General features: G+C 54.1%; 1 protein-coding gene across 5 annotated transcripts in view; it reads right to left on the bottom strand.

Moving 5' to 3' along the window:
• Positions 1-17,289, bottom strand: part of SEPTIN9 (septin 9) — a 141,368-nt gene that overhangs the window by 9,457 nt on the left and 114,622 nt on the right. For 4 of the 5 annotated variants that reach the window (XM_068151420.1, XM_068151419.1, XM_068151422.1 and 1 more), the window contains 4 exons: positions 9,800-9,991; positions 6,395-6,523; positions 5,933-6,014; positions 4,960-5,097 (listed from right to left, as the gene is read on the bottom strand). In XM_068151420.1, the coding sequence (XP_068007521.1) occupies positions 4,960-5,097; positions 5,933-6,014; positions 6,395-6,523; positions 9,800-9,991 (541 nt within the window). Of the gene's footprint in view, positions 1-4,959; positions 5,098-5,932; positions 6,015-6,394; positions 6,524-9,799; positions 9,992-16,832; positions 16,873-17,289 lie in introns of those variants that run through there. The other variant, XM_068151423.1, reaches the window with a different exon arrangement.

The raw sequence follows: 17,289 nt of genomic DNA, 5'->3' as shown, positions 1-17,289 counted from the left end.
CCAGCAGATTTCTTTCCCCTCCTCTCTCTTTGCTATTTTTCAAACAATTTTCCCCCTCTTAAAGCCTCTTCCCTGCTGAGACTCTGTTCCTGCCTCTTTCATCAGCTTTTCTTTTGGAGGGAAGACCAGGATGCATCTGTAACCGATGCAGATGAATTCCCAATCAGGCAGGCACTGGAGTTTCAGCTTGACTGACATCTAACAGCCCTGTTACCGAGCACTCACCAACATCCAGAGGATGTTGGCACTGAGCCTGAGAGCAGGAGGCCTAACCAGAGCCAGCCCACGGCCACCAGCATCCATCCAGGCTCGGTGACCATGTCCCACATCAGTCTGCTCCCAAAGCCAGAAGAGCCCAAGGCACCTTTGACATTTCTCCTCTGACAGGCTTCTGCAAGGGCTTTGTCCATGGCAGTCACCCACCATGGGACCTCACTGCACCATCCTGGACAACAGGAAAGAAACCAAAGGGCTACCCCAAAGAGCCAACCACAGGTTTTTGGAGTATTTGGCAAGTTTCTGGATACTCTACCAAGCCCTGCTGGGCAGCCCCAAAACACCTGAAGTTTTTCAAAGCAAGTGATTCTTTTCACTGAGAGCAAGACCTGGCACCAGACATCACATTCATGTGAAGACACCAAAGGAGAATAAATGGCTTAAGGCAACCACGAGTGCAAAGGGCTTGATTTACACTAATAGCCTTGTAAAGACCAGGTTAGACACAGACAGGTCATGATGGGGCAAGCCCAGACCTAATTCTTCTTCCTCTGCTTCTGTGAGGCACAGCCCAGGACAGCAGGGACTGCTGCTGGTGTCTGCAAGGACCACTTCTGGTGCTTAATCACTACCACCCTGTGACAAGCCACAGGCAGAACACTGCTGGCCTCCACCACGTATCTGAACTTGTTTCACCTGCACAAAGCATCAATGCCAGCACTTGGCAAGGATCAGCAGTGAAACCCTCAGACATGCAGATCAGCAAAACAGGAAGAGAAAGGGAGATAGTGCAGCTCAGGTGTGCACAGTCTGCTCCAAGCAGACCACAAAAGAGAGGGCAGAGTTCAAGAAGAAAAAGCATCTGCTTTCCTCTCCTCCCCCAAATGGTCGTCAACATTAGTGGTTCACTGAGACCCCACCTGCACTGCTGTGTCCAGCTCTGGAGCCCACAGCACAGGAGAGGTATGGACCTGTTGAATTTGGTCTAGAGGAAGACACAAAAATTACCCGAGGTGAGATGTGCTGTGAAGACAGGATGAGAGAGTTGTGGTTGTTCATCCAGGGAGGCCTTCTGGTGGCCTTTCAGTACTTAGAGAGAGACCTTAAGAAAGCTGGGGACAGACTTTTGAGCAGGATCTGTTGTGACAGGACAAGGGGTGATGGCTTGAAGTGAAAAGAGGAAGATTTAGACTAGAGAGAAGCAAGAAATGTTTGACACTGAGGTTGGTGAAAGCCTGTCCCATGTTGCCCAGAGAGGTGTCAGATGGTCCATCCCTGGAATCATTCTGAGTCAGGTTGTCTGGGTCAATGAGCAACCTGCTCTAGCTGCAGATGTCCCTGCTCAGTGGTGGGGGGTTGGACTAGGTGACCTTGACAGGTCCCTTCCAACCCAAACCACTCTCTGATTCTATGGTTATTAACTTGCAACTACACACATACACACTGGGCTTTGATGGGAAGGAGTGGAAGAACCCTAAGGGGAGTGGATGTGCTGGAGCAGGAGCTGCAGGAAGGGCTTCAGCCCACCCTGGACAGTGCCAGTTGCTCCCCCATCCCCTCTTGAAAATTCTGAGGAAAGTAGAGCAGTTGGGCACACAATACTGTGCCTGGGCACACATTCTACATCACCCACAGCCATGATCTATGCAGAGGTTCTTTTCTGCTGGTTCCCTTGAAATGCCATTAAAAGAATCAAAATTCATGGTGAGCTGCAATGTTGCTTTGTTTTGGTTGTGCCCCAGATCCTAGGAGCAAGAATTTGAGCTGTATGTTAAGCCAACACCAGTGAGCACCCAGCAGCCACCCAGCCCCATCACCAAGACCAATCAGCCCGGTGGGCACCCAAGAAGGGCAGCTAGTAGAAAAAGCAGCAGTGGGCTCCAGTCTGTCAGCCATCTCTGGTATGGGTAGAAAAGGGGCTGCCAAGGCCAGGGCAGTGTTTTCAGTCCTGTTTTGGTCACAGGGGTCAGAGGTGAGATATTTATTGGGTGGCAAAGAGCTGGACTGGAGCGGCAGCAGCCAGCAGCCCCTGCCAGCACATTACTTAGCCCTCACAAACATGGTTTTACTGGAGTGTTACAAGAAGGACAGGGTGTGTGCAAACTAGATAGGTTGCAAAGCCTGCCCCCAGCTCCAGCAAATGGAGAGAGCAGAAACTTCTTCACTGATTAACCCCTGAGCTGCCCAGATGGGTGGAATGGACTGGTAAAGGAGCCTCAGAATCTGCACCTGGGTAACTGAGTTTTTTGTTTCTTTACCTTTCTCATTTAATAAAACAAACAAGTTCTGCCCCATGACCTGGCAGGCTTAGCCCTGGCTTCCTGCAGCATTCATGTGCCAGGGAAGGGATGCTGAGTCCTGTGCTATGCCCATCCATGTGAGGAGGAGAGGATGGACATGAGTCACCACTGCTTTGGTTGCATCACATGGTGGGGGCAGCAGCTCCCTCAAGGCAATGCAAGCAAGCCCTGCTCAAGCACTATCCCAGGATGGCTAGCAGCACAAGGAGCACGTGCCTGGTACCAGATGGCATGGAGGGGTCCTCTGCAGCTGGGTGCAGATGGCCATAGTGCAGGTTGTCACAGCACTACAAGCCACTGTCCTTTTCAGTTGTGCTCCCCATCTACTCGTGTCCATAGACCACAGGCAACGCTGGGGAAAGCCTGTCCATGATGGTGAGAAATGTAACCAGCGCTTCATAAGGGAGCAGAAAGGAAACTCAGGGCTTGCTGGAGCTCACAGAGAAGAAAAATTTCCCACCAGTTTCTCTCCACCCCCCGTAGGTTCTGTTCCTCCTCAATCATTCCTCATCTTATCTCTGTCCCCAGCATGAGCCTGAGGCTGGCTCTGACACTGGGGCAGGAAAACGCAGCCCCTGAGCCATGGCAAGGGGGGCAAGCACTGGCCCCGGCTGGGCTATCAGGCTACAGGGAAGGAGGATCAGCAACAATGGCCTCCAGCTGCAGGGCTTGCTCAGCTATTGGAAACACATGTTGAGTGGAGAGGGGGAAGAAAGGCAGCTCAACAGCCACACAATTGCTGCTAGCCGGCGGCTGAGGGAAACCAGAGCACAGGGCTGGAGAGGCTCCGGCAGGGGACATGGGGAGGGGGCTCCAGGCCACCACCCAAAATCTGCAACTTCTGTGCAGCTTGGATGTCTGCAGGGTTTAACCACTGGAAGTGCTTTCAAGAGTTAAACACCCAGAGTGAGGAGAAGACGCTTGAGCCTAGTGAATGCTGCAACACCCTGACCTGCACAGGCAAGGTCTGCAGATTGGGGCTGAGATAAGCAGGACCAACAAACCAGACTGGCCTAAAAATGTTACCTCCCTTTGAAATGTCTGCTTCTCAGAAGAAAGTGTAAAGGTTTCACCATCCCCTCTGCTCCCAGTTACCAGCTGGTTACACAAGAAGAGTGTAACTGGCCCAGGCAGTCATTTTATTCCATTGAAAGATGCATTTTTGGTCTACCCACTGACAGAAGCAAAACAAAGCCTTTTCTATCGGAATAAATCTCTACATGGGGAAGAGAAAAATGCTGACATTAATACAGTGCCAGCAGCTTAAGTTTGCTTTTGAAAACAGACCCCAAAAAAATCCACCCCCAGACAGAGCCAGAAGGGGAAGGAACTGACACCAATCAAAAGGAAATTCAGGTCTCATTTTATGTTGTGATACTTTAAGGCACATTTTTCAAGATGCTTTAGGCGCCCCAGATTTTTGCCCTGGGCTGCATGCCTAGGAAAGGGGAAAAAAAGAGTGAGATCTGAGCCTCTGAGGCTGTCGCTTGAGAAGTGCCAGAGCCAGGAGGACTCTGTGCTGAATAAACTGCATCCCACTTGCAGACCAGTCAAACGAGCCACAAAATACCCTGAAAGGGTGAGGTGTTCACTCCCCTGGTAGCAGGAAAAAAAAAGCCCTGGCCTCTCCCCTTACAAAGGCAGGGGCACAAAATGGAAAGATTGAAGTTCTGTTTGCAAGGGCAACCTTTTCTAGCTAACGTGAGGGCTCAGGGACTGGTGTCCACCCTTGGTCGAGCAAGCAAGGCAACCAAAGCAAAGCAAGAAGCTAACAAGCTCAGGGAGCCTTAGGATGGCCCATAAAAAGAGGAAACACCATGTTTCCCTGGGGTATGGCAGCCTTGCTGTGCTACTGCAAGGCTTCCACATGCTACAGCCCTAAGGAGGACATGGACCCCAGGGAACATGGGGTGATCCCAAAGATCAGCACAGCAAGGATATAAACCTGTTGGAGTGGCTCCAGAGGAGGCCACAACAATAATCCAAGGGCTGGAACCCCTCTGCTGTGAGGACAGGACAAGAGAGTTGAGGTTGTTCAGCCTGGAGATGAGAAGGCTCCAGGGAGACCTTTTGGTGGCCTTTCAGTACTTGAAGAGAGCAGTAAGAAAGCTGGGGACAGACTTTTGAGCAGGGCTGTTTGTGACAGGACAAGGGGTGATTATTTTAAACTAAAAGAGGGAGACTTAGACAAAGAAGGAAGAAATTGTTTACACTGAGGGTGGCCCAGGTTACCCAGAGAGGCGAGAGATGCCCCATCCCTGGAACCACTCCAGCTTGTCTGGGGCTCTGAGCAACCTGCTCTAGCTGAAGATATAACTGCTCAGTGCAGGGGAGTTGGGACTAGATGATCTTTCAAGGTCCCTTCCAACCCAATCTAAGCCATTCTATGATTGCAGCTGGGTTGCCTGAGCCCAAGGGCAGGAGAGGCCAGCAGGGTACATACGAGTGGCCGGTGGCTGGGATGAAGTATATACAGCAGTGCACACGCGTGTCTGGGATCCGCTTCTTCCGGTTAATGTTGATCTCCTCCTGCAGGTACTTCTCATACTGATCATTGATGAACTTCATGATGGGCTGCCAGCTGCAGAGAGAGAGGAACACGTGATGATGGGTTTGTGTGAGGGATCTGGACCACCCTGAACCTCCCACCTGGTCTGAGTAAAGCATTGCCTGCTGAGCCAGGGATGCTCAGCGTCTTGCAGAACCCCATAAAACAAACAACCCAAAACACACAGAGGGAACATTTCAGTTCCTATCAGCTCCCATCCCCACAGCAGCTGTGGGTGGCTGGGTAATCACAAACCTCACGTGCTCACCACTTGGCAACCTCAAACACTGCAGCAGCAGGGGATTTACAGGCTGGTTTAGACAAGCCAGTCCCTACAAAGCCCTTCCTCTTCTCATCCTGGACATGGCAGCTGAGCGGGGCAGGGCTGGGAGCATCTCTTGGCTCCCTGCACAGGGACACAGCACAGGAGCAAGGGCAGGATCAAACCCCATAAACCCAGCTCAGCTCACAGTGAGAAGGTACACCTGCTTTCACCAACCAGGCCAGCCCTGCCCCAGCCCAGAATGGGCATCCTGCACAGCCAGCCAGGGATTCCTGGCAGAATTCAGCCTTCAGAACACACACGAGTAAAGTCCTGGGACCAGTCAGGCTGGCACACAGCTGCTCCCAGCAGTGAACAAAGGTTGTCTCATGCCCAGAACAGCAGGATGTTTGTGGCCTCTCCCAGCACCCAGGATCAGCCCTGGGGAGCATGGCACTGTGCTGTCACCCAAAACAACTCTCTGCCCTGCTCTTCACCGAGCATGTGTGTCACAGGACTGGGCTACCGCCCTCGGCACCAGCTCTGGGTCAGGATGCCCTGGGGCTGGTTTGCCTTCCCTCTGCACTGGTCCCCACAGCAGCTCACCAGTTCTCATTGTTGATGTGGTCTCCAAAGCCTGGGGTGTCGATGACCGTCAGTTTCATGCGAACCCCCTTCTCTTCAATTTCTGAAGAGGGGAGGAAAGACAGCGTTTGAGAGACAAACATCAATGGGTGCTCTGGTAAAGCTCAAAATCAGCTGGAGGGGAGAAAGGCAACTTCCCAGATTCTAGCAGGCACAAATCAGCCCTCCAAAGGGATGGAAGCACCACATCTGCCCTGAAATATCACCCTCCATGGCTACCTCACTCATTCCCTTCCATCACAATTAAGTAAATCCCGGTGGATAATTAAAATCAGATGTTCTGCCAGCCCTGCAAGCACCTGTGGATGGTAAAAGCCCCTTCAGAGAGACAAGAGTGGAAGTTTTGTGGAGGTCCCCAACCCTTCTAAGTCCCTGGAGCGGGACCAAAAGCCAAAGCACCAGGTGTGATCTGCAGAGCCTCACCATGAGTGATGGATTTGATTTCAATGGTCTTGGGGATCCGCTCTTCAGAAGTCGGCTGGACAGACTTCCGGCTGATCTTGGATTTGAAGAGGGTGTTGATTAACGTGGATTTCCCCAAGCCACTCTGACCTGGAAGAGAGCAGGACAAACCACACTCAGCACTTCTCATTTCCGGGCTGTTCAGGGGCCAGGGGATGAGGACACTGATAGACTCAACCCACACTGCACCTGTGGGAGGGAGGTAAGAGGGGCAGTTGCCTCCTTGCAGCCTCCTTGGCTCAAGGAGCTTGAGTCTATCCCAGGCAGGAGGATGCTGAGGGCACCAAGTACCTCTCCTAGCTCCAATGTAGCCAGCCTGCTAGGAGTGAGCAGGTCAAGAGCTGGTTCCTTGCATGCAGCTGAAATAACAGCAAACCGGAGGACAGGTACACACTGACAGGGATGGTTAAGGGTTGTGGTGACATTGGTGGTCCTGAAGAAGGGTACAGGGAACCCCAGGAAGGAGCATCTTGACACATCTCTGCCTTTAACCTCCTCCTGCACCCCCACAGGGAAGACTCAAGAGCAGCTTGGCAAGCCCTTAGCCGGACAGGATTAATGGCAACAACAGTCTTCCAAAACTCAGCCCTGCAGCATCTGCTGCTGCTTCCCTGCTGGACTTGATTTTGCAATCAGAGCAGCTGGCTGCACACACTCCTTTAAGCAGGTCTAGGCCAGGAGCTCCTCTGAATCCCACAAACACCCAAGGAAGCACAACAGATTCCACAACTTCAGAAAAATACAGTTTTTAAAAGAAGCTTTTTCATGCCTTATATCCCAAAGCTGAGGCTGATCTATGCAGAAAGGACAACAGCAGCTCTCAGATCTCCAGACCAGTTGTCCCATGAGCTCAGAGAGCAATTTTTCCAGAGAAAAGAAAACAGAGCAAATCCTCAAAACCCAGGGAGCAGATGCTTGGCTTCAGCTGGCTGTCAACCAGCACCCCCAGGTCCTTTTCCACCGGGCAGCTTTCCAGCCACACTTCTCCAAGCCTGTAGCATTGCATGAGGTTGTTGTGACTCCAAGCACAGAGCCAGCAAGGGTTTCACCTACATCCTTCAGGGCTGTGACCCATCCAGACTGCCAAAGGCACCCAGCACTGTGCCAACAGTAAAGTCAACCAGCACATGAGCACTGGGCATCATCCCCTGGCTGGCCCTTCCCTGATCAAACTGCTGAGCTTGCAGTGCCACTGACCGCACACTGCAATCCACTGGTTGTCAGCCACTAGCACAGCTGGGCTGTAGAAGAAACATGTGGACCAGGCTCTGCTCAGGTGCTCACGGGTGTCTGCTGCCTGCAAACATATCAGCCAAGCACAAGTAGGTCTGGAGCTATGAATGAAGACAGCCAGGCTGAACAAGCCCAACCCTCTCAGCCTATCCTCACAGCAGAGGGCTTGCAGCCCTTGCATCACTGTTGCAGTCAGAGGAAAGTGGCCTCCTTCCCCTCATCTCCCTACTGCAAAACACAGATTGCAACAATTTCAATTGCAGGTTAGACTAGATGGGAACAACAGAGCTAAACTCATCCCTACAAGCTCAACTGTCCCCAATAGAAATGCAGCAGGACAAGGGCTGGCTGCTGCCTCCCAGCCTCAGAACAGCACCCTGTCCCCAAGGGCACCCCAAGGTGCTGCTCCTCCCACATCCCTCTCTGCATCTTCTGGGAGGGCCAGAGCTCAACTTGTTTATGCTGCCACGAATTCCCCAGCTTGTAAACAGTCAGCCCAGAGCCTGCCAAGGGAAGAACAATGTTTTCCAGCCGTGCTGCAGCATGGGCTTTCATACCACACACAGTGTTGCCAAGGCAAAGCCAGGCCCTTTCCTGCACATCCTTCTGCAGCTGCAGAGCAGAAGGCTGAGGCACAGCTGGCTCACAGAGGGATGGGTGCCTCTTCTGGCAGGGAAATGGGGGCTCAGCTCATGCAATCTTGCTTATGGATGTCCAGGATGAGTGCTGTGATCCCTCTGCCCTGGGAGTGCTGCTCCACTGGCAGCAAGGGGCTGGGGTTCTTAAAAAACCTTCCAAGAACTGGTTCTGCAGTGAACAGGCTCACAGACATCTCCCAGCCTGGGAAGCCCTCCCCACATATCAATTTGTGTACAAAAATATCACAATGGGAAAGGCAGAGCAGCAGCAGAGCTCACTAGGGAGTTACAGCACCCAAATACCTTTCACAGAACTAGCAAACTCTGGATCAGGCCCTCCCATAACCCTGGGAAGCCCCCCAGCCTATTGCAGCTCCCACCCCATAGGCACAACCCTGCAGCTCTACACAACTCCTGGCAATAGGAAGCAGGATGGTAAGACTCCGTCGACACAATACAGGCCATGGCCTGGCTTTACTCTTCTCATCACCTTGTGCACCTCCCTGGGAGTTTCAGTCAGGGAGAACTGCTGCCTGGATAGCCTGGCCTCAAGGAGCACAGCCCAGCTCACAGGAGGGACACCACTGGGCCAGGACAGTTGCTGGGGAATGCAGAAAACACTCATTTCTTCTCCATTTTCCCCCTCATCTGGTCTCCCAAAGTGTCCACCTAGTGCAGACCCTGGCACAAGCAGCCCAGAGGCTGGAGGAGCAGACCCCCCTACCCCAGATGAAGCTGTAGTGGTGATGGCCTCTAGGCTAAAGAAAGCTCCTTCATGCCATCCACCTCAGAAAGCTAATTGAGCTTGCAGGCAGCAGGATTTGAACACATAACCTTTCCAACTCTCCCTCCCTGCACACAGACACCCTCTGTGATGCTCTCATTGCCCTCTGCTCCCCAAAGGAGCCCCCAGCGGCAGAAGCCACTGTAGCGAACAGCCCAGCTGCACAAATCCCTCCCGAGGGTCTTTACTCCCCTCAGTAAATCACATGTGCCAGCTCTCCCCTAGTACCTGCAGCATGGTTGCCTGAGCTGCACAGCACAATAGAAATAACTGACAAGCAGGAATTTTACCCAAACTGCTGGAAATACCAGCAAAGATTAGGGGCCTCTGGTATTGCAGCAGCGGTGCAAGCCCTTGAGTGCTCTGACTGCTCAAACCAGGGCAGGGCTCCCAGGAGAGCAGATAAGGAGCTCCCTGCAAGGCTCTGGTGTGTCCCAACATCCCTTGAGGCATTACCTCCAGGACATGGCTATGGAGAACACATCTTGAGATGCAGGAAGATGAGTAGGATAGGATCACAGGCCACATCTCAACAGCGTTAATGACAGCTGGACTCCAGCCAGCTCCTCGGGAGCAGGGTTCACTGACTCCTGAGGCAGGGACCCCAATGTTGAGCCCAGGCAGACCCCGGAGAGGACAAACATCACCACAAAAGAACAAAAAGAACTCCCTGAGCACGTTGTGGGCAGCTGCTGCTGGGGGAGAACTCACCCACGACCATGATGTTGAACTCGAAGCCCTGCTTCATGGCTTTCCGCCTCATCTGCTCCAGGATGGCGTCGATCCCCACGTAGCCGAAGTCTGCAGCCGGCTTCTCCGGCCGCGCCGGCGCCGCCTGCTTGGGGCCAGCATCCCTCGGAGCATCCGTCATGCCGGGTGCCTGGCTGGGAACTGCTTCTGGACCTGCAGAGGCAAAGAGAGGGTGGTCAGGGGTGCCAGGCAGTGCCCAGCACAGCAGGATGCAGCTCCTGGCAGGGAATGAAAGGAGTCGCCTGTTGCATCTGAAGCAGGAATAAAGCTCATGTGGGGACTCAGGGGGGAGGCATGCAGGACCTTCCTTCACCTGCACTTACACTGGGTTTGGGATTGCCCTTCTTAACTCACTACACTCACCTTAATCCCTGCCCACATCACCAAGCCTGCTACAGCAAACACAGGCTGCTACGTGGCAGGAGAAGGCGGCACATCAGGTCCCACCAGCAGCTGATCTGCCGCCACAGAGCAGGACCCAGCATCATGAAAGTCCTCAGCACAAGCCTGGGAGTTTATTCAGAGAGTGATGGAGGCTTTCCAGGGCACAGCCCTGTGCCCTGGCACTGCCATTAAAGGCTTGCATATCCTGCCCACTCCTCCATACCACTGTAATTACAGCACTACATGCATTGCTGAGCGAATGCCTCACAGCCACGTTTTGAGGAACTGGGTGGCTTCGCAGAGAAGTCCTTGGCATCTACTGGCACGTGCCCTCCTCGAGCTCCAGCTGACTCAGTGCAGTAGCTGCTGGCCTCAGCTTGCAGAAAACCCAAACCCCAATATGTCTGCATCAAACGTGTCCTGCCAGACAGCACCCCCGCAGCTCTCGCCATCCTGCTCTAATTCTGCCAATATCTGCCTGAGGAACCCAAACGTTTCAGCTTCCTGCAGAGACAGTGCCAGGTTAGCAAAGCATGCAAATGTGCACCTCCTGCCTCATTTAACTCCTTTATAACCAAAACTGAGGAACCAGGCAGGAGCATCTACTCCTGGGAAGGACAAACTGCCCTTGATGTGCCCAGCTCCAGCTGTTCCATGTCACCCACGGTGGATATAGCAACATTCCAAAGAGCATGCACAAGCTCAGCCTGGTCCTTAGAAGCTCCTGCACCAGGACGAGATCCTCTGATATAGGCACAGGGAGGGAGATTTTAGGAAAAACACACTTCTGAGAGCCCTCCCCATCCCAGGCTGCTGCTGGTCGATGCCCAGAGCCCTCAGCCACCAGCCTAAGCATTTCATTTTTGTTAGCTTTTTGCAACACTTATTTTATATTATTATCAATACTGCAAAGGATTTATTGCATAATCCTCATCCTCACTCCTTCAAACAGCTCTCAGCTCATCACACTCCATTGTCATTCCTGCCCCCTGATGAAGTGCTGCCTGGGTCTCCTCCCTCCCTCCAAAGGGATTTGTCTGGTCCAAGGGAATGTGGTTGGTCTAAACTCCTTCAAGCTCAAGCCCATCATCCTTCCTCATGCAATGAGGGGCAGAAGCCACAGAAGCAGCATCAAATCAGAGCCTGCCAGGTGAAAGACTCACTCCCTGCAAGCACAGCACACTTCCACAGCCAGAGCAGAAGAAAATACATAAAACCAATAAAATGCAAACCCAGGCCTGATCCCAAAGGCTGCTGAGCCACTTTGAATACTTTTTTCCAACCCTCAGTCCTGGGCTGTGCAGCCCAGCATTACTCACATTGCTACTGGAGAGCAAACACACCACAGCTGGCACACACAGCAGCAACATGCTCCTCCTGGGGCACACATGGGTTCAGGCTGGCACAGCTGGCAACATCCTGCCATGCTGCCCCTTGTAAACCCAGCTTGCCCAACATCTCAGCACAGGTCCCACATTAGCCCTGTTCCAAAATAGCAAGGCCCAAAGTGGAAAAAACTCCCTGTGTATCACTACTGAAAAAATCAAACCAACACAAAACCCCATTCAATGATGTGGAATTTATGCTCCTGATCACAGCAGCCCAGAGCAATGCAGGGGCTTTAACTTCTACAGGCACTGTCTGCATGGGCAGGAGAAAGACCAAAGTGAGCTGACCCCATGGAATGGGATGGCAGCCTGGGAATTAAGTGTAGGTAAGGTCCAGCAGAGTGCACGGGGAAATTAAGAAACCAACAAATTGAGCAGAGAGCCACCCTCCACTCGAGACAAAGGCCAGGAGCATCTCCAGCACCTCCTGGGTGCTGCTTGGCCATCAAGCTCTGCTAATGAGCAACCAGCAGCATGCAGAAGGTGCTGACCCCCTCCCTGCACTGGGCAAAGTGCAGGCAATCCTGTCCCCAGCACAGGAAGCAGACACTAGGTGCTGCCTCACCATGTGACCTTCAGCACAAGGAGGGCAGCTCAGGGCTCCTCAGCCCCCAGCCAGACCCAAGGCAGCGGAAGTGTGCGGTGATGGCAGCGAGTGGTTTGTCACCATTGAACACACAGGTATGCCGAGCCCAGGACGTGCTTGAGCAGCACAGCCAGAGCATGGCCCACGCAGCTCTGGCTCAGCTGAGGGGAAAAAGTGACTTAAAGGACATTGTCTCCTGTTTGGGGAAAAAAAATAAACCAAAAAAATTAATATATTGCAACTAGAAATGCCTGCAGGTCAGCAAAGGTACAAAGAGCTGGCAAGCACCAGCAGATTCCCAAGGGGAATGCTGCAACCTAGACCTTCAGTCTTCCTTTTAGCTTCCCAGCATTGAGCCAGTCTTTCTTAGCATGGACTCCAGCAGCCCTCTCAGCTCCAAGAGCTTTGTGCCAGCAGAAGCAGGATGTGGCCAAGCTGCAGGACCACTCTGTGGCACAAGCACACATGGATGCTGTGCTGGGGGGCAGGGAGTACCCCTGGCAAACACTTGTCTAAACCAGAAAGAGCCTAGAAATGGAGCAGAAGCAGTGGCTGCCCGAGATGTGCCAGGGGCAGATGCTGTACTTGTTTGATCTGTCCTACTCTCTGCAGGGGTGCTGCTGGAGCCAGCAGCACTGAGCTGACCCATCCCAAGCACTGCAAGGAGGGATGAATAAATAAACACTCAGTACTGTCAGAAGTTCCTGATTGCCACTGGGTACCTCGCAAGAGCAAGATCAGACCTCATCCACCATCGCCACCACAACACAGCTGCTTGCCCTGCCCCCAGGGAGGGAGGCTGGAGAAGGGCATGGTCTGCTCACTTGGCTGATGGGGCAGAGCCCAGAGTCTGCAGCTCCCTCTGGCTTGCATGTTCCTGGGTAAATACGAAGCACTCACGTGTTTGTTGAGACCCTCAGGGCAACGCTGCAGGGAGCAGGAATGGCCCCACAGCTCCTGCCTGGGCGCCAGGCTGACTCAGGACAGCTGCTCCAAAGTTGGTTCTGCCAAAGGCTCCGGGATGTTGTGTCGTAACTGATGCACATCAGACACGAGCCAAGCCCAACATCTGCGAAGCAGCAGATGAAAGGCACCCTGCGGGGAGGGGAGTCCCGGGGAGCCCCTCGGGAAGCCCCCAGCTCCTCCAGCCAGCTGGATGCTGTGCACAGGCAGCTGTGGGATGGGCCCTGCCAGCAAAGGAGGGCTTGGAAATGCTGTGCTGATGCCATGCAGCCACAACAAGCCAGGTTGGGTGCAGGCAGGGGATGCAAACTGTGAGCTTGCCCAAAATCCTGAACCCCAGGGCTGGTAGTCCCCATCCAGGACTTGGGAAAGGGATCTGTAGGATTCTGGTGTTTCCACTGCAGATACACAAAGGTTACAAAACTCCCAAACAGACTGAACTGGAAATGTCTTGCATACCCCAGCTCCCAGCTAGGTGCAGCAGCTCCATGCTCCGCTCCAGTAACGCATGAGCAGTGGATGGTAGTGATCAGCGAGGGCAGAGCTGATCCTCGAGTGGGGCTGGTCATGAATCTGGTGCTGGAGAGGTCAGGAGGCTGCACCTCTGCCACTGCCACCCACCACCTGATTCAAACCACCCACACTGTACAGATGGGCATGCAATCAATGAAGAAATGCTTGCTGGGTAAATCAAAGGAACACCCCTGGGATGAAGGGAGCACCAAGCATGTGTCACCCCTTGGTGACTCTGCAGCCAGCTCTGCCAAACTGCAAGCACTGAGAAGAGCAGGACAGTGTGATAGAGGTAACTCCCCTTCCCTCCACACAGCAGAGATTGGAAACACTGTGGGCTTCTATATTTGTTGGCTGGGTTCATGAGAATACTAAGAGAAAACAGGGGAATATCAGTGTGAAAACACAACTGCTTCCCAGGCAGCTGTGCACCCACACATGTTTTCAAGGGAGCAACATAGGCCAAATAACCTTTGGATTTCTGGGAGCAGCAATCTTACACAGTTGTGCCTGTAGGTGTATCAGGCACATTTTTAGAACCAAAGAGTGAATTTACAGCTCCTGGTAAAGTACAGCTGGCCAATGGGCCTGCAGCATGTGCTGCCTCTGGGGCCTCCCCTTCACACATACAGCTGGTGACCATGGAATCATATCCAACACAAAGGAGATGGAAAAGTCACAGCTCTCACTTCTGAGGAGACAGGAGAAGTTGGGAAGGAGGCAGCAGGGCTGGGGCTGGATGCAAAGCCAGCATGCCCCAGCAACTGCTGCTTGATTTTCTGGACAGATTCCCAAGTGCTGAATGCAGCAGGTCTGTGTTGGTCCCGCAGGGGTGCAAAGGTAGCAGAGAAAGCAAGGCACAGCTTGGTCCAAAACCAGGCAGGGGGACAATCCAGAGAAGGGGAGCAGAGCCATAGCAAAACACCCTGCACCACCAAACTGTAACTAAGGAATGTTTCTATTATTCAGTTGCAATCATCTGTGCCTGTGCCTAGCTGGCACAGCCAGGACTGAGCTGGAGCCTGCCCCTGACATAAGTGGGCACCAGGCTACGGTTTCAGGCTGGCCACCAGCCCAGGTCCACCTACCAACCAGTTACATTTCATTGTCAGCTTATGTTTCCACACAGGTGCCAACAGCCACGACACAGAAACAGCAGAGGATGCTACATTTCGTTAGACCAAATCCACTGAAGAGCTGTCAGGGGCAGCCAGGTCCCTCCTGAGCATGCAAGATGCTGCAGGCTCGAGGCCTTTTGCTCACACCGGGAGATAAATCCCTTTTCAGAGATCAAGAGAGGAGGCAGCGACTCCTGCTCTGGAGCAAGCACTTTGATAGGTGACCAGACAGGCCCAGAGTGCCACGCCAGGGCACAAGCCACAAGCAGCTCAGCCATCCCTGCTCACCATGTGCTCTTCAGTCCTTGCTCACTGCAGCTCCCCCCACCCCCCACTCCGGAAATGGTCCTCTGCAGCTCACCCCTGGGTTGCTCTTTCATTTACAAGAGATGGATGCTCTGTTGCTGCTTCCCTTCCCAGTTTAACCCTCCAGCTGCTATAGGCTCTGGGCGTTTCTCATCTAGGATGCAGAAAACTCATCCCAGAGATCAAACCATGGTGCTTGGACACAGCCTCAAGAGCTGCCTGTGAGCTCTGGCCCAAGCCTTTGTTCCACCTTGCATACAGTGCAAGGCCAAATGCTGTCTGTCCCCAGCTCAGACACGAGTTAGCCCTTGCAGAGCAGCCCACAGCCCTACCCCCTCATCTCCTCAACCACGTGTGGCAGCAGCAATAAACCACTTACAGAGACCTGCAAGGAGTTGTTATGCTGCTCTCCTCCTGTTTGTCCACAGAAGTTTAAAAGGAAGCAGATGATCACAACCCCAAGTCTTGTGATGGGGAGATTCTCCCTGCTTCATTTGTCTGCCTCTATCTTGCAAACTGAGTTCCCTGGGCACATGGAGGTCTCTGTCCATGTAGCCCCAAAGGTCTCCTTGTCTCCCTCAATAAGCAGCTTTCCCCAGATCTGACCCCAAGACCAGCCGTGCCTCACGGGGAACAACCCCACTGCAGGGGGACCTTCCCACATGCCAATGCCATTGAAAACTACCCCATCAGCCATGCAGCAAACCCCACCATTGTCTTTGCTCAGGGGTGTCTAAGGACCCCAAAAAAAGCTGAATCTCTGGTGAATCTGGGGAGGGGATCACTTCCCAATACCATATCAACCCTGGACAAGAAGGGTCGAGGCACAGGAGGGTCATGGAGACCCTTCCCAGGTCCTGGGCAAAAGAATGCACCGCTCAGCCCTGTCACCCTTCCCTGTGGAGCTGTGCTCTGAAAACAAAGAGGCTGGCAGTGGTCTGCAAACTAAGCTTGGCCAAAAAGCCTCGCAGGAGGAACCCATCCCACCACAATCCCGCACAGACACTCGGCAAGGCTGTTTGTGCCCAGGGCCACCTTGCTTCCAGCCCAGGGTGACCTCCCATGCCTAGCCGAGTTCTGGCTTCTGCACAAACAAACCAAAGTAGCAGTGCCAGGGCTGCAGCAGCCCGAGGTACAGGGGCGACCAGTGCTCAGGGATGGAGTTTTACTTTACCTTTTTTTTTTTTTTTAATTCTTCTTCCTCCCCCTCCCTTCCACCCCCACCCCGATTTTTTTTTTTCTTCTGAGGTTTATGGGGCGGTTGTTTCGTCTTTTTGTTTCTTCTTCTCTACCAAGGGCAACGGCGTCCCAGTCGCTGGGGGAGCCCGTTCCGGGGCGGGGGGGGCGGCCGCGGGGCAGGCGGACCCCGCAGGAGGTGCCCCCCCGGACACAGCTGCTATTCATCCCCGGACAATGCCGGCATCGCGGCCAGGCTGCCGCCGAACAACGGCCCCTCTCTTGTGGGGCGCAGGGGCGAGAGAAACCGGGTGGGGTCTGCGGGATGAGACCCCCTTCCGCAAACCCGCACCCAAGGACCCCCGGCCCAGCATCTTCCCACCACGCTCCGCTGCCCGCAGCCCTCCGTGGGAACCGGCGGGAAACAGCCCCACCCCTCCCTCCCGCTCTTAAGCCTCCTCCCGCATAATTCACCCCCCCCAAAAACACTTCCCCCCACATCAAGTCCCCGCTCCGCTGCCCCCCCGGCGAGCCCCCGCCTCCGGGCACCGACGACTCACCCGTGGCGGCGGCGGTTCCTGCAGCCGGCGGGTCCCCGCCTCCTCCCGCGCTGCCCTCCGCCTCCTCCCCCATCGCCCTGCCTCCTCCTTCCCCACCGCCCTCCGCCCCTCCAACCCAGCCCGGGGGGATGGAGCCTCTTCCCAGGAAGTTTGCTTCGCCCCAGGGTGGTTTCCATCCCCCAGCCGCTGCCAGCCCTTCCCGGGCTGGGATGTGTGTGGCGGGGGGGGGAGGGGAAGCTCGTTAGGGGTTAAAAGGGGGAAGGGTTCGGGGACGATGCGCAGTAGCATGTCCCACCCTGGCCTCGCTCCCGGGCCCACGTAGAAGGGTCGGTGCTGAGGTCTCCCACGACAGAGGAAGCACACCCAGGACGCCCCCACCAGCAGACCCCCCATGCGCAGACCCCCCCCATCCATCCCACTGCTCCAGGCATGAATGGCCAGGAGTATGTCCCCATCC

This window comes from Melanerpes formicivorus, unplaced genomic scaffold (assembly GCF_026170545.1).
Source record: "Melanerpes formicivorus ecotype bairdi unplaced genomic scaffold, bMelFor1.0.p_v2 SCAF_21, whole genome shotgun sequence".
NCBI classification, from domain to species: Eukaryota; Metazoa; Chordata; class Aves; order Piciformes; family Picidae; genus Melanerpes; species Melanerpes formicivorus.
The sequence above is the reverse complement of the archived record's forward strand: the minus strand, read 5'-3'. Positions and strand labels throughout refer to the sequence as shown.